This window comes from Eublepharis macularius, chromosome 8 (assembly GCF_028583425.1).
Source record: "Eublepharis macularius isolate TG4126 chromosome 8, MPM_Emac_v1.0, whole genome shotgun sequence".
NCBI classification, from domain to species: Eukaryota; Metazoa; Chordata; class Lepidosauria; order Squamata; family Eublepharidae; genus Eublepharis; species Eublepharis macularius.
In genome coordinates, this window is record NC_072797.1 from 129,101,035 (window position 1) to 129,118,815 (window position 17,781).

Below are 17,781 nucleotides of genomic sequence, written 5' to 3' on the forward strand. Positions count from 1 at the left end.
GTGAACAGACTCACGTGTATTCCTCCCTGTTGACTTGCACTCCACTTGTGCTCCACTCAGGGCTGGATTGAGGGGGGGTAGTCTGCCCCCGGCGCCGCCAGGGAGGGGGCGCTGGGAGCAGCTGCCAGCTGCCAGTGTGCGCAGGCAGCAGCATGGGCAGCCTCGCAGCCCCCCGCGCTGCCTTTCGCCTGCCCTGCAGGACAGGGGGCGGCCGGCTTGACACACACCCCCTGTCCTGTAGGGCAGGCAAAGGGCAGTGCAGCCGCCCACGCCATTCGCCTGTCCCACAGTAGAGGGGGCAGCCGGCCACCCCCTGTCCCATGGGGCAGGCAAAAGGCAGCGCGGGGGGCTGCAAAGCCGCCCGCACCATTCACCTGCGGAGAAGCGAATGGCGCAGGTGTCTTCCCAGCACCGCACGCTGCCTCCGGCGCGCCTGCGTGATGACATCATCAAAATGACATCATCATGCCGCGCTGGGAGTGCGCATGCGCATGAAGCCAGACTAGGGCTGCCCCGGGTGCCGGCAACCCTAGATCCGGCCCTGGCTCCACTTGATCACGGTAGTGATCAAGTGGAGCGCAAGTCAACAGGGAGGAATACGCGTGAGTCTGTTCACTTGCCGTTCAAGTGTCCTTCGTCACTTCTAGCTTGGCCCTCAGTCTCCGAGAGAAAGGCAGACTATGAATAAAGTAAGTAGATAAAAAAGCATTTTAAAATAGACATTAGAGAGCCCATGTCTCCTAGCGGCTAGAGTCTTGGTTTGAATCGCCACTGTGCCATGGAAACTCACCAGGTGACCTTGGGCCAGACGTTCTTTTGTAGCCTACCCTACCTTACAGGGTTGTTGCTGTGCAGATAAAACTGAAGAGGGGAGAATGGAGTTGTAATCTATTTTGCCTCCTCAATTGGGTGGGAAAGCAGGGCTAATAAACATGTTAGGGGTTCAAATCAAAACTCTTTATCTATTATGGCCTGTAATGATCCATTTTACAGCTTGCATGATAACCCCCCAAACTTTTGCTTTTGGGCAACAGAAAGAAACTAACACATGACAAAAATGGACATGAAGGCAAGGGAAACACATCACAGGGCCAAGCTAAAAGTGACGAGTTACACTTGAATGGCAAGTGAACAGACTCACGTGTATCCCTCCCTGTTCACTTGCGCTCCACTTGCACTCCACTTGATCACATAGGGCCAAGCTACACATGACGAATGACACTTGAATGGCAAGTGGATTGAGTGGAGGGCAAGTGAACAGGGAGAAATACACTTGCCATTCAAGTGTCATTCGTCATGTGTAGCTTGGCCCATAGTGTAGTGGAGCGCAAGTGAACAGGGAGGGATACACGTGAGTCTGTTCACTTGCCGTTCAAGTGTCACTCGTCACTTCTAGCTTGGCCCATAGTTTCGTTCCTCTGCTGACCCTTGGTGTCCTGGTTCTTTTTTTAGAGAATGAGCAGGTTTCTTTGGCTGAAGGAGGAAAAGAAAAACACTGCCTGCAGCAATTAGATCACAGAGGTGATAGGTGGCCCTCCCAATTTTTGTGGGTTAAGGTTGACACAAAAGTAAACATGAATTGTAGGCGGTATGTCCCATTTAATGCCTAGTAGGCCGTACTATTGCCACCCATACATTAGACACATATTTTACAAGCTTACCAGTTCGAGGGTAAGGGCTTTGGCAGAACCTTATCATTAACATGGAGGCCGATGGATTTACTGAGTTTGGGATTACTTTGCCTTTAAAAGCTTTTGAAGTTATTCAAACCGAAGCATTATCTGCCTGCCTCTGAACAATGGAGATTAACTTCTTTAAAAGCCTCTGTCTGGGCTGGCTTGCTATGATAATTGAGTTCCTGGCTCTCACATGGTGAGTTCTTATGAACCAGGGGTCCCCAACCTTTTTGAGCTTGTGGGCACCTGTGGGATTCTGATACAGTACAGGTGTAACCACAAAATGGTGGCCACAGCTTGCTTTCAGTCACTACCACAACTTCCTGTGATGTCAGCTGCTTCCAAAGCCATGTTTTTACAAGTCACCACAGCCAAGCAACTCTCTAGTGGCCAATGGGTGCCAGCAGGGGTGTTGTCAGGATCTGTGGTTTCCACACGCATTATGCTGGGGATCCCTGCTATAAACCAGCTGTACAGTTGGAGTGCAGGATTATGCTCTTACTTGAAACTGGTGGCTGATATGCTTTTACTCAAGTTCTCAGTAATAACTGTCAGTCAACACAGGTCCAGCTTCTCCTGTGGGAGGGCCCCTTTTGAAGGAGAACTATAGCCATCCACTTCTCAGGCCTTGCTAGCAAATCAGGCAGGGGTGGGCTGGCCTTTTACCTTCCCGGGAATGGTCTTGGTGGGCGGCTGCAAGCTGAGCGGAGGGTTCCCTGCAGTGCTGCTGGGTCCACTCATGTCTGAACTGGGCTACGGTGGTTAGGGCAATGGGGTAAGTCTAACCCATTGGACTCAGCTTATTTTGAACGTCATTGCTTGCTTCTACAATCAGATTGGGGGCTCTGGCCTTTAATTCTTTTGATCGGCTGACGCACATATAAAGCTGCTTTCTTGACCCATCAAGATCAGTGTTGTTGACTCAGACTGGCAATGGCTCTCCAGGGTTTCAGGCAGAGGTTTTTCACATCACCTGTTACCTAATCCGTTTTTAACTGGAGTAGCTGGGAATTGAACCTGGGACCTTCTGCACATCAAGAAGATGTTCTACCACTCAGTCACAGACAACCGTCTTTTTTGATCGCCTATGAAGATTTGGTAAAGGTGGGAAACACAGTAGGGTTGCCCACTACTTGGAAGACAAAAAAAAATGGTCCTGTTCATTGAATAGAAGTTTAATAGGATGTTATTTACCAGGTGATATTACCTCCATGGAATGAAAAGCTTCAGCTGCTAATAAAAAGACACGATGTTTTTCTCCTGGCCAGTTGGCAAGTGTAGAACTGAGGTTGAGATAGGAACTTGATACCAATTGCAGAGTGCATCGCCTCATTTCCAACCTGAACATCTCATTCCGTTACCTAAGTCTCCATCTAGCACTAGTAAATTAGTTACAAATCCGCACACTAACATTGTTTCTCTCCCAGCTTCTTTATTGGAAATGTTAAATGGATTAGCTATCTAGATCAGCTTGTTTTCAAGGTATTAAAACCTTGAGTGAGACCCTTCCGGTGCCATCCTAAGAAGTTACACCCTTCTAATCCCATTGTTTTTGATGTATTTAGAAAGGTGATCATTTTTATCCCTACCTTCATATGAAGCACTCTGGACAATAACATGGGGTTTTCTTTATGCCGAGAGGTTTTGCAACTGAAAGGCAGAAAGGATAATAGTGCGGTTTGTGTTTTAAATAAAGCCCCAAGAACCATGTCTATAAAAGCACAATTCATTAATCTACAGTAACAGTGTTATAACATAGTAAGTACAGTTGGGACTATCCCCCCTCCCCCAGTTCCTGTGCTTTATACTTTTGCTGGGTGTTAAAGGCCTGTGTTTGCCTTAGGACAGTTTGTACGGGAAATGTGCTTAGCTTTTTTTCCTCCCAACACCCATAATGGTTAGGACTAGTCTCAGCATGTCCGATGCTAGTTCTTACACAATATGTCATTTCCTTTTCATCCTCTGCAGCTGATTCTACCACTACAAATTTGAGCACCTACCTAAGCCAATGGCCACAATCCTTTTCACACCCAGGAACCATCACCAACCTCAACCTGCAACTTAAGAACCACTTTTACTTTTTTGGTTTCTTTCTCTGCCTCCATTTCCCCCCCTCCCTATGACTCTCATTTGCCTCCCCCCCCTTCAAAAAATGATAATGTTGCCATGAATGCAACCTTCCTTGGACCAGGTTGCAACCCACCAGTTGGACACAATCCAAATGACCCTGTGAGAAACTACTTGCAAGAGTTGGTCTTTCCTTACTTGGGCACCGGGTCGTTTGGATTTCTTCCCCGCAGTGCCTCTCCACCTAAAGAAAAGGGAGGACAGCATATGAGAAATTATTAGCACGAGTTGGTTCTCACTTACCTGTGATTCTGGAGGCAATATTGCTTTTCTGTACCCCTGAAAAAAGAAAAATAGGAGCATATGATTAACTTGGGGCTTTTCGGCTGTCCATACACTTTTTGGATTGTGATTTGGACTTTGATTGTAATTTATTAACTGTATTCATTGTGTTTATATTACCTGTAAGCACCTTATCACTATTGCACTTTATTCGATATATAAATACTGGTCTTGATGGGCCAAGGATCTGACACAGTAGAAAGCAGCTTTATATGTGCATTAGCCAATCAAAAGAATGAAAGGCCAGAGCCCCCAATCTGATTGTACTTTTCTATATTTATTGTGTATTGTTTTGACTTTACTCGAGGGGCGCTTCTCTTTTTGGTCTGTACCTCGTTGTAAGCCAAGCTGAGCCCCCCTTGCCAATGCTTTCCCCTTCTACTCCACTTCACGCAAGGCCAGGTGCTGTTGAATCACAGTGTTTGGCAACTACTGCAATGCTACGACTGCTGGTTTTGTGAGATACAGACAGGGCTTTTTTTCAGCTGGAACACGGTGGAAGAGAGTTCCGGAACCTCTTGAAAATGGTCACATGGCTGGTGCCCCCCCCCCGATCTCCAGACAGAGGGGAGTTGAGATTGCCCTCGTAGAGGGCAATCTCAACTCCCCTCTGTCTGGTGATCAGGGGGCGGGGCCACCATCCATGTGACCATTTTCTCCGAGGGCAACCCACTGAGTTCCACCACCTCTTTTCCCAGAAAAAAAAGCCCTAGTCAGATATCAACAACGCTCCATGGCTGGCCACTAGATGGGTTATAGTTTGCTGGGGTTACATAAACCGAAATAATTCCATCAAGCCATCATGAACATAACCATTTTGTGCAATCTTATCTTGCGTACATTTAAGAATGGGTCTTGTCGAGACACTCTTTTCCATAGATAATGAACTCCATGTAGCTTTGCAAAGAGATCTTGTATGATGGACTTGACTATTGATAAGGATCCAAGACTTCTTCCCCCTTCTCTAGGTTAAACAATTATTTAAGGTTGTCACCATTAAGACATAAAATCAGCATTTGTGGCGGCTATGGCAGTTGAACGCCCCCGTTTAGGTAGATTGTTTTTGGGTTAAGGGACTTGTAAACATTATGTTAAGTTTCTGATTCTCTGTGACTCTGTGAATGTATGGCTGTTGCTCACTTATTTTTAATACAAAAGTTCAGTATTGCTTTTCAGCTAAGTGTCCAGCTTCTCTCTGGCACTGCTTCCTTCTTTAAATTATGAAGCAGAATGGTGAGCTTGTGTATATGCGCAGCCTTCGCAGGCTGGATGCACTTGTGTGTTGAGTACAATTGGTCCCAATCCGCGAACGTTGAACATTTTGAGCTCGCAAGACAACCCTGTTGATAACATCTTACTCATGGCTTCAAAACTCCTTGTTTTGAGACTGGAAAGCATCCAAAGTAGTATGTCCCAGGGCCATTGGGATAATATTAAGTAGGACTGAGGCAGTGAGATATTTTGAAATCCTCTGTGAACAAGTATGTTCAGAGCCTTTGATCAAAGCCATGATGGGGGTAAGAGATCCCATGGCTGCTGTGATAAGCTTTCCTGGCCTCCTTGGATGAATCAATCTAAGGATTTTCTTTATTCGCTCAGGAATTTTTGCTAGAAAACTGATTGTGGTGTTGCCTGATTGTGATATTCTTTTCCCACTGACTACCACCACCACCCACCTATTTGATACCTGTGGTACAGTTATGTAATGGCTGATGGTGACCAGTAGTACACATTGATAAGTCATCCCATTTGTCCTACCAAAAGGCTACCTTTGAGTCTAGCTCAATGATCAGGGCAGAGTATGATAGGGGTATTGGCGGTTACACTGAGGATCCCAAGGCCTTATGATTGACAGCCCTGCTTTAGTTATGTATGGCATAGTAGTCATAGTTTTGGACTAGAATCTGGGAGACCCAGGTTCGAATCCGACTCTGCCATTAAGAGCCTCGCTACAAGTGACATTTTACATGTGAAGGACACTTGATCATTTTCGCAAGTCTTTCTGGGAACTGAAGTCCCTCTCCCCCACCCCATTTCCTTCTGTTCCTTGCTCTCTCTGTTAGAATGGCTGCCTGAAGAGACAGAGAAAGCCTACGGCAACAGCAGCTTTTGCAAATCGCCTTGCTCGGGGAGGAGGGGGAATGCTCTGGAGAAAGCTGAGAAAGTTGCAGCTGCCCGCCCCCAAAGATCGTTGAGAGCAGGCTTGTGACTGGAGGAACGATTTGCAAAAGCTGCTGTTGCCGCAGGCTTTCTCTGACTTTTCAGGCAGCAATTCTAACAGAGAGGGGAAGGAACAGAAGGAAAAGGAGTGGGAGAGAGGGACTTCAGTTAACAGAAAGACTTGCGAAAATGATCAAGTGTCCTTCACGTGTAAAATGTCACTTGTAGCGAGGCTCTGTGTTTTCTGGGTGAACTTGGACCAGCTATTCTTTCTCAGCCTAACTTATCTCATAGGTTGGTCATGATGGTAAAATGGAGGAGGACGAAGCACATATGACACCCTGACCTCTTTGAAAAAAGAGTGGAGATAAAAATGTAGTAAATAAAGAAATAATTTTGTCTTCCAGGGGAAAAAAGTGTCATTTGGGTTCTAGTTTTAACATGTCCTTCCACAAACTGTTAAGCTGCTAAACAAATTAGGACAATTCTGTTTTAATTTTTTTCTATTGTTGCTCTTGGTTGTTTTGTTAGATTGTAATATTGCTTTTTTAAAATTTGATTTTTGTTCTTTTAGTTGATTGCTTTTCTCTATTGCTTTGGGAACTTTAGTTGAAAAGCAATACTGAACTTTTGTATTAAAAATAAGTGAGCAACGGCCATACATTCAGCTCCGTTTTTGTCCTTATAGTTCCAGGGCTCAGTTTTGAAGAATTTCTCTCTCTTTTCCAACCTCCCCTCTTCTGCTGCAAAGCTAATGTGTATGCTATTAAACAGTCTTGAAAAGTTTTCATCCTCAAGTAACCTCCTGCCAGTTCTAGCCCAGCTCTCTCCTCTAGCCCTCTGGTGACAGCAATAATTTTTCCTGTAGAACAAAAAAGCTACAGGGAACATGTAATCGGAGAACTATGCTAGAGAGCATTGACCGACAGTAACCCCGGGAGAGTATTCGTGTTTGGGCGAAGAATAGGAAGTGTTTCTTTCTTCCCCCTTCACAACTCTTTAGAGCAGGCTGGTAGCCTGCCAGCTCAGGTTTGAACAACACAATACTAATCTTGAATGGGGCAGGGGGAGAGAGTGGTGATGTCGTTCTTCATAGCAAGCAGTATCCCTGCCTTTCGTCTTTGTCTTCCTCCATCCCGGTTCTGTGGAGATTTATGGAGTTCTTGTTCCAGGCCTCTTGGCACGCTGTGCTTTTCTTCTTATAAGCCGTTGAGATCATTAACATTTCAAAAATCTCGGACAGGCTGGTAGCCCAGCAGCTGCTGCCCTCTCAGGAGCTGGCCGTGTGGGGGGACGCAGGCTGCCTCGCATCGGCGCAGCTTTCATCTCGGAGATTGTTCTGTCGTTTTCTGTCAGCTGCCAGTGGGTGAAGCCTTACTGGCCATGTTGGTTCCCACAGTTCAAGTGTGTCTCGTTTTGCACTGACAAATTTTGAACAGAAGCGTTGAGTCACACAGATTTGCTCCTCAGGTCTGAAGTCTGAGGAAAGGGGAATTTTATATAAATGCTTATAATTAAATACATGGGGTGTATAATTTCGATCAGCAGTTTTCCAACAGCTTGTGCCTCTGGGTTCCTTGGAAGCTCTTTAGGTGTGCCTTAATATAAGGTTCATTAATGGGGAATAAACTTTTCTTCATAGACAGCCGAACCACCGCTACTGAACCCACAGTGGCTTGGGTGTTCGTCTTCACCCTGAGTAAAGTTAGACTTGACAAAAATATATGATGGAGGTTTTAGCAACAGTGTTACAATGAGATTGTCTTCAAAAATCCAAATTTTAAGCATTTAAAAGTCAACTTAGAGGTATTTGAGGTGTACTGTAATTACACGTTGACACCTAAAATTGCTACCAATTTTAGTTTAGTTTAAAGTGAAATTTCAGGGTAAGGTTGGAGAGTTGAGCACATTTTCTGTAGAATTCCAAGAGAAGTAAAAGACACTTCGATAAGGTTAACAAAATGCCTTCTGGGGTTCAAACAGGGTGAGGAAAGCCTCCTGAACTGCCTCTCAGTTTGCCTAAGGCAAAACATCAAGGTGCATTTGTGAGTTCTTGCTCAAATAGAATAACAACAGCATTCGATTTATATACTGCCCTTCAGGACAACTTAACACCCACTTGGAGCAGTTTACAAAGTATGTCATTATTATCCCCACAACAATCACCCTGTGAGGTGGGTGGGGCTGAGAGAGCTCTGAAGGAGCTGTGACTGACCCAAGGCCACCCAGCTGGCTTCAACTGGAGGAGTGAGGAATCAAACCCAGCTCTCCAGATCAGAGTCCCGCACTCTTAACCACTACGCCAAACTGGGAGATTTTGATGTAAGCCTAAAGAGTTTTGAGAAATCAAGCAATATGCAGGACCGAATTCTACACACCCGTTATCCGCTGGCTAAGATGTTGTTCTCCTTCTTGACGATAATCACTATGCTGTAATTCTTCTTCCCTGCCATATCTTCTGGATGTAATTCTTTCAGATTTCACACCATCGTGTTTTACTGGCCCACAACCGCTTTCCTGATGCCCCTTCCAATGAAAACAAGAAACTGCCTTATATTGTATTGAGACAGGTCATTGGTCTTTTAGTCTCAGTAGTTTTCTCAGGTCGAGGTCTTTCAGATCACCTGTTACCTGATTTTTTAAAAACTGGGAATGCCGGGGAATGAACTTGCAATCTTCTTTGTACGAAACATGCTCTGCCAATGAGCCACAGCCTACTTACCTCAAAGGCTTCACAAGGTCAGGGGCCTTCCAGAGAAGTATCCCATGATAAGCAAGTGGATGCTTCCAATGCCCCCCTCCCACAATGCACATGTGCTCGTGCACAGCGGTGGAAATTATTTGTTTTACTTCCAGTTTAACTGTCGTGGCATTCACTCTGTTAGTTATAATTTGGTAAATGTATAGATGAATAATTTCCTGCTGGAAAATTCTTATGCAGAGCAATAGTTCATGGAGGTCCTTGGGGAAAACACATGACTATTAAACCAGTTTTAGCCAGTAATTTTGGACATGCCTTCTATGATTTATGAACTGCTTTAAATGAACATAGAATGTGGCTTTCCCCCCCCCCACCTGGCAGGTGTGAAACTCCGGGATTTTCTGGTTGCCAACGAGACCTTCTCTGACTTCCTCCATCATAACACTTCCCTACCACGTTTTGCAGTGGATGAAATACTGAACTCTCAGGTCAATCTCCAACGGGTGAGTTACATTCTCACATATAACACGATATACAGGGCTTTTTTTCAGAGGGAACGCGGGGGAACGGAGTTCTGGAACCTCTTGAAAATGGTCACATGGCTGATGGCCCCGCCCCCTGATCTCCAGATAGAGGGGAGTTGAGATTGCAGCGCGGAGGGCAATCTCAACTCCCTTCTTTCTGGAGATCAGGGGGCGGGGCCACCGGCCATGTGACCATTTTCTCCGAGGGCAACCCGCCACCTCTTTTCCCAGAAAAAAAGCTCTGACGATATATATAGTTGAGCACAGAAAGCAATTAGAGCAAAAGACAATCGTTCTTTAACTCTTTGGAAACATGAATTGTACACGCAGAAAAAGTGGCTTAGCTTTAGTCGCAGGAGTGATATAGGGAGAGCGTTTTGTAACCTCTGGCCAACTTTTCCAGATCATTTCAACCGGCTTCCAGATGAGGGTAAAAGACCTTTGCAATTCGACCAAACTGTCCGAGTTTGTTATCATCTCAAACCCAACGGTAGCCATGGTCAGCGATGCCTTGATTTGCCTCATGCCAAAGGAGAAACTTGCCTCTGCAGAAAAGGTGTTCCAGGCCAATCTAGATGTCATGAAGCCATTTGTAGTAAGTATGATCACAAACGTTTAGTTAATGCGTAAGGTGATAAATGTTTAAATAAACCAACACGTGCTGGCTTTCTCCTCTTCCCTGAATTCCTCTGGACCACTTTTTTCTCTCAATTTCCAAAGCTCCCTCTGCTTTCATTGGTATTCTGCCTCCTCGGGCCCTGTTCCTGCTTTTGTAGGCAAAAGTGTCTTCTGTCCTTCCTTTCCTAGGACCATCTACCTTCTCTGTCTCTCTGGAATATGAGATTTTTTTACCAGCCGCACTTCTCTAGCTCATTCAGTCACGGTCAGAGTTTCCAGAATCTGCATCACTACTATCACCCTCCCCCACCCCAAATCTTTGCTTGCACTTACAGTATATGTTGCATAAGAGACATATCAGATATGACGATAATGGCTATTGGATCAAGGATGTCAGCTGCAGCTGCCAAGTTTTATGTTAGTATTTTGATACTTCTCAGCCATCTCCAGACCACATTGCTATTCAGTGGTTATCTGATCCAGTTGCTGGGAAAATCAGAGGATCTAGCACTATCCCAAGCAATATCAAACGGAGTAAGTTAGGATATTAATCTGATGAGCAAACGAGTGGCCCCTGTCTGTAGTCATGCATTAAGTGGGTGTTGCCTCTCTAGCTCCGTGTTCACTGATTGGAGATGGCAGTATTCATGTTATGTTCAGTTAATGACTTTGTATACTCTCAGCCAGAAATGGGTTCCTAAAGTATCTCTCAAGTATGTTTAATGATTTATTTGACAGTTTCATCCATTTACGTGGCTTTGAGGCTCTTTGAGGGCTGAAGCTTGAAATCAGTGCTAGCCCCTTCTGACATGAGGAAGTTGATTGCAGGCATAACACTGGCTCCTTGTAAACCATAGTTTGCAAACCTGGAGTGAGACTTGGGGATGCACACACGCGCCTTTCTTTGCTTTCCTCATGTCCGGGGTCTGAGCCCCAGCCCCCAGACTTGCCAGGAGGGAATAGCAGGAGGCAAAAGGGAGGCAGCAACCCTGCCGCCCCAGCCAGCAACCAGGGCCAGAACCTGCCTACTCCAGGGGGAAGGGGCAAAAGGCCAGAGCCTCAGAGGGCTGGAGGGAGCAGGGAGAGACCAGCTAGTCCCACCCTCCAGGGGGAGGAGAGGGGGCTAAGCAGGCCAGAGGAAAAGGGCCAAGGCAGGGGGCATAGGGGCCCAGCAGCAGCCCAAACAGAGCTCTTACCTGGCAGGGAGGAGAAACAGCCACAGCAGCTCAGAGCCATGCCCCAGCCTCCACTTCAGCCTGAAGACAGCAGCCTGGCTCAGGAGATGCTCACAACCAAGCCCCTCCAGGTGGAGCTGCTGAAGGCATTCTGTGGGAAGAGCTGGGCAGCCAGCCAAGGGGCCACAGCTGGGCCTACCTTCAATAATCAGCTCAGCCAGAGAGGCCTGGCAGCCAGCCAACATAATGCAGCTGTTGCTGATCCAGGCAGCCCAGTCAGCTACCCCAGCTGCAGCCGCCTGAGACAGCCAAGGCCAATGCTGGGAGACCAAGGAGGGGTGTGGCCTGGCAGGCAGGGCCTGCAAGGTGGGTGGGGTGCTGAGAGAAGGCCCTATAAAAGCTGGCTGGGAAGAGCTCTGAGGTGGTGGGTGTGAGTAAGGAGTGATGGTGTGGAGTGAGAGCAGAGCAGTGCGAGAGTGGAAGCTTGGAGGAGAGTTCTGGGAGGAGGAGTTGATGGAGGATGCAGAGGGTAAGCAGACCAGGTTGAGCAGGCCAGCGAGTGGAGTGAGAGAGAGTCAGGGTGATGTATACCGCCTCTCCTTCCACAGAGCATGGTCCTGTAGCATCCCTGGCGCCCCTCTGATGTCAGGGCCGGCCCAGCCGGCGCCCCGCCCAGCAGCGGCCGCGACAAGCCCTGACACCCTATCTCTGATGTCTGCAGTTCCCATCTTAGCTAACATTTGAAACTGTGGCTTGAAGTCAGTTTCAGAATATGGTTGGTATTGGTTAGCATCCATGCATATGTGTCTCTAAACCATAGGGAGCAAAGGGGAATTTCCACTGGAAATGGGAGTAGAGATTGTAGGGAGGGGTTGGGGGTAATGCACATCCCTGAGACTGGCTTGTTATTTACAAGCTAAGCTTTGTAGAGAACCATTGTTACATTATTGTATTTTCATGGCTCAAATATATAAGACCAAAAATGGTTCCATCCAGAAAATGCATCTTTATAGGCTTGTGCAGCCTCAGATTGTCTTGGGGCCATGCAGAGAAAGGAGGAGTTTAACCCTTCAGCCTCTACTTGTTTTTGCATCATTATTAATATCTTAAAGGGGAAAAGATGTGTCCTTTAAAGAAATATTCCTCCCCACCCTTTAAATGCCAATACAAAAACAGAGTCCAGTTTCAAATAGTGAAACTGAGTGGATTTTCAAAGGTTAAATGCCCTCCCCTTGCTGAAAACTGAGGCCACACAAGCCTGTACATATGCATTTTATTAACACTATAGGGTGAACCAGTGTTGTGTAGTGGTTTAGAGTGTCAGGCCAGGATCTAGGAAAACCATGTTACAATTCCCACTCTGGCATGGAAGCTTGGGCCAATCATAATCTCTCAGCATATCCTGCCTCACAGGGTTGTTGTGAGGATAAAATGGTGAGGAGAAATATGTAAGCCACTTTGGGTCCCCAATGGGGAGAAAAGTGGAGTATACACAAATTAATGTATATAAAAACTAAACAAGCAAGCCCCCTACCACAAGCAGTTTACAATCCACGTTTATCTGTAATAGCCTTGCAGGTAAACACATAAAATGATAAGCTCTTCCACCTATTTCCATGTAATTTTAGAAAGTTACCTGCCTTGAAAGAATTAGTATGCACTAGAGTATGCACAAACCAGAAAAAAACAACCATGCGGTTTGTGATTCGTCATGTTTTACGAACCACGAACTTTACGAACTTGTTCTGGTTCACAAACCGGTTTGTTTGGTTCATGAAAAGATCACTTCCAGGTCAGCAGAAGGTCTGCAGAAAGCCCATCCCTCATTGCCTAGGAAACAGATTGGTTGGCGCCAAGCTGTCTGCACTGACAAACTGAAAAATGAACCAAACAAACTGGCCTAAAGTTCATGGCATTTCGTCAGAAATGGGCTCTGACAAACCGCCAGTTCGTGAACCACAAACTGACTCGGTTTGTGCCAAACTTTGGTTCATATTTCGATTCATACCCATCTCTAGTATGCACCCTGGTCAAGTGGCTAACAACTACAGAGTTAAAAAATCTTAAGTGGGAGACAACTATTCAGAAATAAAGGCTTCAGCAGAAACCTCTTGGTTGGTCCAGAACCAAAATGCTTGGCTAACTGCAGAACTGAATTTTCTTGCGCTTATCCACATGTACATTTGAAATAAAACCTCAACCTGCATTTTTGCAATTGTTGGCTGGAAGGGTTTTTTTTTCTAGTGTTTTGAAAAAAAGAGGATGGGAGTGTTTCTGATGCATGTTTAGGGACACAGCGTTGTACTCTAGCCACTTGGCGTCTCTTCTGGTTAAAGGCACAGGACATTTGATACTAGAATCATATGGCTGTTCTCCTTGGCATATAAAGGTCACCTATTTCTTAACTTAATTATTTTTTGCCTGTCTTCATGTAACCCTTTGTCATAGATTCTAATGGCACCAGCTGCACTAAAAGAACAGAGAATATTTTTGGGCTTATCCTCATGTACATTGGAAAGAATCTGCATTTTCATAACCATTAGCAGTTTGGTTGTGTTTTAATGTTTTGCGGGACAGCGCTTGAAGTTGTTCCTATCAGTTCCATCCTCTGCTTTTGCTTATTGTATACACTCAAGAACAGTTATGGACAACAGAAATATTCGATTGAAAACACAGATCTGAATCCACTGAATACCTGAAATATGTGGTACAAAAATGGGTTTTCTTGAATACGCACAATTGTTTAAACAAAATGCCGGCATGTTAATTTGCAGCCCAGAGTAGTTTATTACATTGCAGAAGTTTTCCTTGAAAAGTTGTGTGTGTTGCAACTTATGTTACTTAAGTTACAAACTTAGGTTACAAAACTAATATGGTTTTAGTTTAATGCATTAAATTTAAACCCTTTCCCCTTAGTCTGACTACAACTGAGGTGAGAGAGATAAAGAACTGAGCTTGTTTAACCATCAAAAGACACTTAGGGAAATCTCCTAAAGGTGTTACAAGTTAACATGGCATTTTTTCCTCAAGGTGAGAAAAATTCTGGTCTGTCATGCATCATTCCCTCTTCTTTCCTCCTCCTTCGTCCTCTTACCTGTAGAGCAGAGATTTAAAATTTCTTGGTTTAGGAGGAGATCTTCAATTATTTGCTGTATCATCTCATTTGCCATGCTTTAACAAGGAGCAGGTTGTTTCATGCCTACAAACTGGGCTTCTACACCCTGGTTTAGAATCTTGGATTGCATGTAAGATGTCATTTGTTAAAGGTCCTGTAGATGTTACAGAAAATTGTGGTTAGACTGAAGATTTCCTAAAGCAGGAAGTTTTCAATTTGTGCTCTGCATACAGGGGGAGGAAGAAGGGAGCTTGAGAGCCTGGAGATAAGCCCTCCCCCATGTGGCAGTGGCCTGATCCTGGCCATTTTAGCCCTGATCCGGCCCCAAATGGCCAAAACAGGCCATTTTAAAAATTCCTCTTAAAAATACCCACCAGTCATGTGGGCATTTTTACGAGGTGCTAGAACACAATTTGGGGGTGTTCTGGCTCCAAAAAAGCCCTAAAGGATAATGATAACACACTTGTAAACCGCTCTGAGTGGGCATTACATTGCCCTGAAGAATGGTATATACATCAAATGTTGTTGTCGTTATTGTTACTGTTGCTCCTTTCCTTAGTCGTTGGGGGTGAAAAGGAGAAAAATGTATGCTGAATTTTAGAAAACAAATTCCAAATTTTGCCACCCCGTACTGTGAAACCTGAACAAAACACACAACACAAAGTTAAATTACAGATTTAATGATTTGTTGTGTGTTTTGTATATAATAAATTAAAGTGGTAAAGAGATTGGATTCTGGTTTTCAAATGGACAATGTAATACATGTATTTCTATGAGCTACTGCTTGTGGAAAACGTAATTTTGGGAATCTCTTTTGTGTCTTTGCAAGTTAGGTAATAAAAAATTAAAAATTACAGACAGTCTCAATAGGGTTTTATTTCATTTTTGAAAGTGAGGTGAGGCACATAGTACAGTGATGCCCCAAGGGAAAGAACTCAGTTGAGTGACAGTTTTGAAAGGCACCATTTCAGATTTCATTAAACGGATGGATGAGATTCAGCAAGGTGCAAAGACGTTGACTTGGGTACATTACAAACAAACAAAAAAAGGGCAGCGCAGTTGAAGTATGTGTGATTTTCTTTTAATGCCACACAATCAGTGTAGCAGAGCTTTCGGAATAAAAGAAATAAATATTGTTTCCTGAAGGGTATGTTTTGGACCTGTATAGTACATACACAAACTGCCCCGCTGAGGAGTGCACGCACATCCTCATGCCTTTGCAATGACATCACTCCCCTGGGAGCGCTGCCCCAAGAGCGTTCCTGTGCATTGGAGCGGGCTGATTTTGGTCCCAATCAGACCCATTTGGTGGCCCAAATTGCCCCTCTTGAGAAGCACCCCCCATGCCTACGCAATGATGTCACTTCCTGGAAGTGATGTCAAAGTGTGAGCACAAGCAGCGCACAAGGGATGAAGGGAAGGTGAGCGTGGGTCCCTGTAGGGTAAAGGGACCTGGCAACCCTAGTGAAGGAAGAAGGAGTATCACATTGCCTTGTGGAATGGGTAGTAATGGCTTCGGTTTTTGACACGCGATTCTTGAACTTCCCTTCCCTGCTCCTAACAGACCCCCTGCCTCTAGGATGTGCCTTTCGTCCCTCTTTTCTAGGGACCTTGATGCAAATGTTCATGTCAGTTCCTGTTCCCTTCATTTATGATGCTTACAGCGATTTAATTGTAAATCCCTGTCGGTCTTTTCCAGAGGGGGATCTCCTCCAATTCCACTTTACAGGATCTGAAAGAAGCTGTGGAGACTTTGATGGAGAGCCTCGGAAAGCTCCTGAAAGAGGTAGGCTGCACCCCTTCAAGGTCTGTGCCTGTGACCCTGAACTCAATCACATTGAACAGTGACAGTGATCCTTAGAGCAGATCTGCAACACGAATGGGTGCAATTCTGCTGTGTATTCGCAGACCTCTGCTAGACATGCACGAATATGACAGGCTGGAGGCATTCCACCCTAACCTCCTCCTCAGCTCCTCTTGGGGTGTGCCGTTCCCTGCATGCACCTTCTCAGGTGCCAGGAGTTAGGAGTACGTTGGTCGGGCTTTGCATTGATTTGCTGCCTTTAAAAAAAGGAGCAGAGCAGGGGAAGCTGGGCTGTTCATTGCAGGCTGTAGTATTAGATCAGTTCAGGAATCTGGAAGGTAAGAAGAGAGTCTTTTTCTCTCTACCACTATCAGTACCATGTTAAGCAGAGTTTCACCTTTCTGGCTTGTTTTAATGTTGTCAGCCTTTTTTTAATGGTTATGTTTTAATAACTTTGTTTTGTTATCTTAGGGCCAAGCTTCAAGTGACGAACGGCAAGTGAACGGCAAGTGCACGCATATTCCTCCCTGTTCACTTGCGCTCCACTTGCGCTCCACTTGAGTGGAGCGCAAGTGAACAGGGAGGAATACGCGTGAGTCTGTTCACTTGCTGTTCAAGTGCCGTTCGTCACTTGTAGCTTGGCCCCTAGTTGAAAGCCACCTTGATCATGTTTCTGGAGAGATGGCATATACATTTTCTAAATAAATAAGTCCTTGGGTTTAGCAGGTGTGTAACTAGGGTTGCCAGCTCCAGGTTGGGAAATTCCTGGAGATTTTGGAGGTGGAGCCTGGAGAGGGCGGGGTTTAGAGAGGGGAGAGACGTCAACAGGGTACAACGCTGGTCCATCCTTCAAAGCAGTCATTTTCTCTCTATGACCCGGAGAGCACTTGTAATCCTGGGAGATCTCCAGCCACCACCCGGATGCCAGCAACCCGAGCTGTAACTATGCTTAGGATGGCACTGTAACCTGGCTGAACTTTCAGTCTCCCCTTGCTCCTGGAAGATGACATCTCCCTGCAAGAAGAGTACATGTTGGGTAGTTTTTAAAAGTATGTAGTTCTGCCACCCTCCCTGTCCCAGGATGCAGGCATACTAAAAGTTCAGCGTGAGCAAGAGAATGAAGTCTCTTTTTATAAAGGCTGTTTCACAACTCACGTTTCAGATATTAGGAATAGGTGCTAGGGAGGAGCCTTGAGTAGGAGATGGGTTGTGCGGTGAGGATGGCCGATTATCAGTGCTGATGGGATGCAGGAGCCAAAAAGAGTGAGAGGGTGTGGATGAAATTGGTTGAGCTAGAGAACCCAGTAGGAAGACGGCTGTGGAAACGGCTTGGGTGCCTGGAGCCAGCCTCGTTTTTCAAACCCTTTAAGAGTCTCTCTACACGAGGCACCTCAGCATGTGTTGGTCAAGTGTAGGGACACGCTATGTTAGCCGGGAAGGGTAGTTTTAAAAGACAGAACTGACAGAGATCACTCCTCAGAGGGTTTGTTAATTTCATTTTTGCCTCCCCGAAGGCTCTGTCAGTTTCACCTCTCCGGTCTAAAACTGTTTGGGACCGCAACCCAGCGAGGAATGGGAAATGGGCTGGAGCTGCCTTCC

General features: G+C 45.6%; 1 protein-coding gene across 2 annotated transcripts in view; it reads left to right on the top strand.

Moving 5' to 3' along the window:
• ABCA1 (ATP binding cassette subfamily A member 1) overlaps positions 1–17,781 on the top strand; it is a 159,656-nt gene that overhangs the window by 62,820 nt on the left and 79,055 nt on the right. For both annotated transcript variants that reach the window (XM_054986394.1, XM_054986393.1), the window contains exons 6-8: positions 9,328–9,449; positions 9,874–10,065; positions 16,078–16,164. In XM_054986394.1, the coding sequence (XP_054842369.1) occupies positions 9,328–9,449; positions 9,874–10,065; positions 16,078–16,164 (401 nt within the window). The remainder of the gene's footprint in view (positions 1–9,327; positions 9,450–9,873; positions 10,066–16,077; positions 16,165–17,781) is intronic.